The sequence below is a fragment of the Oncorhynchus nerka genome, linkage group LG18 (genome assembly GCF_034236695.1).
Source record: "Oncorhynchus nerka isolate Pitt River linkage group LG18, Oner_Uvic_2.0, whole genome shotgun sequence".
NCBI lineage: Eukaryota > Metazoa > Chordata > Actinopteri > Salmoniformes > Salmonidae > Oncorhynchus > Oncorhynchus nerka.
This window is the reverse complement of record NC_088413.1, coordinates 61,492,371-61,498,370: the sequence shown is the minus strand read 5'-3', so window position 1 is coordinate 61,498,370 and position 6,000 is coordinate 61,492,371. Positions and strand designations below refer to the sequence as shown.

At 47.3% G+C, this 6,000-nt stretch overlaps 1 protein-coding gene across 1 annotated transcript in view; it reads left to right on the top strand.

Moving 5' to 3' along the window:
- The first annotated feature begins 1,009 nt into the window (after positions 1-1,009).
- The window catches only part of LOC115146275 (coiled-coil domain-containing protein 9B-like), a 55,024-nt gene continuing 50,033 nt past the window's right edge, over positions 1,010-6,000 (top strand). Inside the window, exon 1 of the mRNA XM_029688264.2 lies at positions 1,010-1,325. Within this exon, the coding sequence (XP_029544124.1) occupies positions 1,314-1,325 (12 nt within the window). The 5' untranslated portion in view covers positions 1,010-1,313. The remainder of the gene's footprint in view (positions 1,326-6,000) is intronic.

Below are 6,000 nucleotides of genomic sequence, written 5' to 3'. Positions count from 1 at the left end.
AAGAGAGAAGGAGAGAATTAGAGAACGCACACTTAGATTCACACAGGACACCGAATAGGACAGGAGAAGTACTCCAGATATAACAAACTGACCCTAGCCCCCCCGACACATAAACTACTGCAGCATAAATACTGGAGGCTGAGACAGGAGGGGTCAGGAGACACTGTGGCCCCATCCGAGGACACCCCCGGACAGGGCCAAACAGGAAGGATATAACCCCACCCACTTTGCCAAAGCACAGCCCCCACACCACTAGAGGGATATCTTCAACCACCAACTTACCATCCTGAGACAGGGCTGAGTATAGCCCACAAAGATCTCCGCCATGGCACAACCCAAGGGGGGGCACCAACCCAGACAGGATGACCACATCAGTGAATCAACCCACTCAGGTGACGCACCCCTTCCAGGGACGGCATGAGAGAGCCCCAGTAAGCCAGTGAATCAGCCCCTGTAATAGGGTTAGAGGCAGAGAATCCCAGTGGAAAGAGGGGAACCGGCCAGGCAGAGACAGCAAGGGCGGTTCGTTGCTCCAGAGCCTTTCCGTTCACCTTCCCACTCCTGGGCCAGACTACACTCAATCATATGACCCACTGAAGAGATGAGTCTTCAGTAAAGACTTAAAGGTTGAGACCGAATTTGCGTCTCTGACATGGGTAGGCAGACCGTTCCATAAAAATGGAGCTCTATAGGAGAAAGCCCTGCCTCCAGCTGTTTGCTTAGAAATTCTAGGGACAATTAGGAGGCCTGCGTCTTGTGACCGTAGCGTACGTATAGGTATGTACGGCAGGACCAAATCAGAGAGATAGGTAGGAGCAAGCCCATGTAATGCTTTGTAGGTTAGCAGTAAAACCTTGTATCACTCTTAGAAAGACCAAAGATTTGCTTACTAAAAATAATCTCCCGTTTCCCTTTAAATTCAGAGAGGTGGGTAGGAGTGAGTGTATTGGTAGGGGAACAGTATTTAACCAGTGTGTTCTGAGCAGAGGACAGAAGGAGGAGGGGACAGGCAGGGACAGGCAGGGAAAGGGGTGTGAGAGGTAATTTTAACTGAGAGCAAGTGCTCCAGAGAGAGGGAGAGAGCAAGAGCATGTGTGTGGGAGGGACAGAGAGTGAGAGAGTGTGAGAGCAAGTCAGCGGACGGGGGGCTGTAAATCCGTTAACAGGGGCGCTCTGTGCATTTGTTAGACATCTTGGCTGTCAGCCCAACTTGGCTCATTGTAATCAAGGCATGATCGTGGACTCCAAGCAGCCCTCTCCGCCACCTCGGCTGTTGCCTCGCGCTTGGACCCAGCCCAGGTTTCAACGCTGACATGGAGAGACCTGTGAGTGCCTTCTCGCTCTCTCTCGCAATCTTTCTCTTGCACTCTCTCTTTCTCTCCCTGCCTCTCTCGTTGTCTCCTGCTACAGGCTAGTTTCTCTGCTCCCCCTTCCTCCTGTCTCCAGATGGAGGTTATAGCTGTAACTAACTGCAGTGCTTCAGTCAGACATCCTGTCTCTATTCTCCTTCCTGGCCTACCAGTAGGTGCTGGGGATGCTGGGTGGGAAGGGACTAGAGAGAGAGAGGCTCTGCCGACCTCGGTTCTGCAGGCCCCTCTGCCTGGGCATGGGTGCCATAAACTGGCAGTCTCACAGCCTATGTGGGTGTTTACGTGTGTGGGGCTCAGCCAGCTACCGTGTGCTAAGGACCTGCCTCCTTCACAGGCGATCACAGTGACAGGGGCTCGGAGAGAGAAAGGAGGTACCCCAAACCCAGACGGGTACATCCACATCCCCCTCACAGCATTCTCCATGTGTGGTGTCTCTCCCTCGCTGTGATACTGTAGCTGGCTGTTCTTGTGAGCCGCCATTCGCCTGCATGAGTGCTGGTGGTGTTCCTTTCCCTCTCTGTCCTATTCCTGGTGTCATCATGGCCTGTTTTGTTTGGATACCCTGACAACCAGAAACTCTAAAGCAGCTCGGCACTTCCCGCCCTGCCTCTCTGTGAGTCCCAAACAGTCTATCTCACTGTTTTCACAGGCTTTAGATTTAATTTGATGCTATCCCGTCCTGTTAAAGCTATTTGCTAATGTTCAGTTTGGGCTGTCTGGGAATCATTGCCATTGGCTACACTGCACTGGAAACATACTTAAAGACCAACACCTCTCTTCCAAAATCTCCTACCATCTGCGCCAGGAGTGTGGCAGCCGCTCTTTGTGGCCAATGCAGTGGCAGTGGAACGGCTTGGAAGGATCCCGTGCAGAGTCAGAGAGCTGTGTGGTGTAGGCTACGCTGGGAGTCATTGTTCTGCAAAGTGGAATTTCACATGGAGCAGCCAGAATCATCTTTTGTCGTCACTTTGGTGGCGGTGGGTGGCTGGCAGGCAGGCAGTTTTGCAGTGAATGCCACCTCTTGGCTCTCTGTCTGTGGCAGTCGAGCTGTCTGCTAGGTCTGTGCTGCAGACCTCACCGTAGTCCCTTTATATGGGGGAATTGTACAACATGGGGTTGAAAGGGATATGTTTGTTATGGTTTCCTCCCTGGTTAAGATTGTTGTCACACTGCCTCTCTGATGTCAAGTCATTGTATAACTAGATTTGAGGAGGCCTGGGTCTAGCTTTGATATGGCCACTTGTTGGTTTTGTTGTTTGTTTAGACTGTCACCATTAGCGTTATTTGCTGTATATTTTGATCTTTCATACTCTTCATGATAAACCCATTACAAGGATGACAGGGGGAGGACAATGACAGAATTGGCTTTGAAAATCCACTTTATTGCCCTCCTGGCTCTTGTTGGTGTGTGTGCATATGCATTTGTGTGTGTGTTGTAGGAGCTCAAGGTTTACTCGCCTCGTGTATACTAGCCTTATATGAAGGATCTAGTGAACTTTGGGAATTGTATCCCAGAGTGGTGTTTCTGCTGTGCCAATACAATCTGGTCACTTTCCTCTGAGCACTGTGTGTGGCTGTTATTTGTTCAGAACTGACAATACAGTGTGTGTGGTGTGGGCGTTCACTTAGCCTGGAGAGGAAACAAGTGTTATTCAGTGCTACGTCATTAGCTCTGCTCAGGGCATCCATGTGCCTTTTTAAAATGTTCTCCGTTTGAGTTTTACTCGTCATACACAAGTGTCAGCACAGACACTGCTGGAGTTACATCTAAAAGGACCCACAAGGGATCGCAATAATGCAATTTCATACCAACGCCAGCATTTAATTAGCAGATCAAATAATCATAAGTTGAGCTCAAAACCTGCTGCGTGTACAGTTATCTGTAAGCACTTGTTTGCAGCTCCCAAATAATATTTTTGATTGAACGTAGTGATGGTAGGCTACTTCTTTTTCCATAGTATCCCATACAGTACAAGTCAAAAGTTTGGACACACCTACTCATTCCTAAGTTTTTCTTTATTTTGTACTATTTTGTACATTGTAGAATCATAGTGAAGACATCAAAACTATGAACTAACACATATGGAATCATGTAGTAACCAAAAAAGTGTCAAACAAATCAAAATATATTTTAGATTATTCAAAGTAGCCACCCTTTGCCTTGAACACTCTTGGCATTCTCTCAACCAGCTTCATGAGGTAGTCACCTGGAATGCATTTAACTTTTATTTAACTAGGCAAGTCAGTTAAGAACAAATTCTATTTACAATGACGGCCTACCCAGGCCAAACCCGGACGACACTGGGCCAATTGTGCACCGCCCTATGGGACACCCAATCACAGTCAGATTGTAACGGCTCTCGTCGAAAGGAGTGGACCAAAGCGCAGCGTGGAAAGTGTTCATGATTTTTATTTTCAAAAACCAAAAACCAAAGTGAAAATGAAAGCGCACAGTTCTGTCAGGTACAGACACTAAACAGAAAACAAGATCCCACAAAACCAAAAAGGAAAATGACAACTTATATGTGATCCCCAATCAGAGACAGCTGCCTCTGATTGGGAACCACACTCGGCCAAAACAAAGAAATAGAAAACATAGACTTTCCAACCCGAGTCACACCCTGACCTAACCAAACATAGATAATAATAAGGATCTCTAAGGTCAGGGCGTGACACAGATGTGATGCACCCTGGCTTCAAACCAGGGATTGCTGTGACACCTCTTGCAGTGCCTTAGACCACTGCGCTACTCGGGAGCCTCAATTAACAGGTGTGCCGTGTTAAAAGTTAATTTGTGGGATTTCTTTCCTTAATGCATTTGAGATAATCAGTTGTTGTGACAAGGTAGAGGTGGTATACAGAATATAGCCCTATTTGCTAAAGGACCATATTATGTCAAGAACAGCTCAAATAAGAACTGTGAAATGACAGTCCATCATTACTTTAAGACATGAAGGTCAGTCAATGTGGAAAATGGCAAGAACTTTGAAAGTTTCTTCAAGTGCAGTCACAAAAACCATCAAGCACTATGATGAAACTGGCTCTCATGAGGAGTGCCACAGGAAAGGAAGACCCAGAGTTACCTCTGCTGCAGAGAATAAGAAACACAAGCAATGGACATTAGACCGGTGGAGATCTGTCCTTTGGTCTGATGAGTCCAAATGTAAGAGTTTTGGTTCCAACCACCATGCCTTTGTGAGACGCAGAGTAGGTGAACAAATGATCTCTGGATGTGTGGTTCCCACCGTGAAGCATGGAGGAGGAGGTGTAATGTGCTCTGCTGGTCAAATCAAATTTTATTGGTCACATACACATGGTCAGCAGATGTTAATGTAAGTGTAATGAAATGCTTGTGCTATCAAATTCACAACTACCTTATACACACAAATGTAAAGGGATGAATAAGAATATGTACATATAAATATACGGATGAGCGATGGCCGTGCGGCATAGGCAAGATGCAGTAGATAGTTTAGAATACAGTATATACATAGGAGATGAGTAATGTAGTATTAAATAAACATTATTAAAGTGGCGTTATTTAAAGTGACTAGTAATACCTTTATTTCCATTTATTTAAGTGTCCAGAGATTTGAGTCTATGTAGGCAGCAGACTCTCTATGTTAGGGATGGCTGTTTAATAGTCGGATGGCCTTGAGATAGAAGCTGTTTTTCAGTCTCTCGGTCCCAGCTTTGATGCACCTGTACTGATCTCGCCTTCTGGATGATAGCGGGATGAACAGGCAGTGGCTCGGGTGGTTGTTGTCCTTGATGATCTTTTTGACCTTCCTGTGACATCGGGTGCTGTTGGTCTCCTGGAGGGCATGTAGTTTGCCCTTGGTGATGCGTTGTGCAGATGGCACTACCTTCTGGAGAGCCTTGCGGTTGAGGGAGGTGCAGTTGACACAGCCCGACAGGATGCTCTCGATTGTGCATCTGTTCAAGTTTGAATGTTTTAGTTGACAAGCCACATTTCTTCAGCCTCTTGAGGTTGAAGTGGTGCTGTTGCGCCTTCACCACGCTGTCTGTGTCGGTGGACCATTTCAGTTTGTTCGTGATGACCGAGGAACTTAAAACTTTCCACCTTCTCCACTGCTGTCCCGTACATCTGGATTGGGGGGTGCTCCTGTTTCCTGTCCATCATCATTTCCTTTGTTTTGTTGACGTTGAGAGGTTATTTTCCTGACACCACAATCCGAGGGCCCTCACCTCCTCCCTATAGGCCGTCTTGTCGTTGTTGGTAATCAGGCCTACCACTGTAGTGTCATCTGCAAACTTGATGATTAAGTTGGAAGCGTGCATGGCCATGCAGTCATGGGTGAACAGGGAGTAGAGAAAAGGGCTGAGAGCGCACCCTTGTGGGTGGTGTTGAGGATCAGCGGGAGTGGAGATGTTGTTTCCTTCCTTCAACACCTGGGGGCGGTCCGTCAGAAAGTCCAGGACCCAGTTGCACAAGGCGGGGTCGAGACCCTGGGGCTCGAGTTTAAGAGGGTACTATGGTGTTAAATGATGAGCTGTAGTCAATGAACTGCATTCTTACATAGATATTCCTCTTGTCCAGATAAGATAGGGCAGTGTGCAGTGTGATGGCGACTGCATCGTCAGTGGACCTATTGGGGCGGTACGCAAA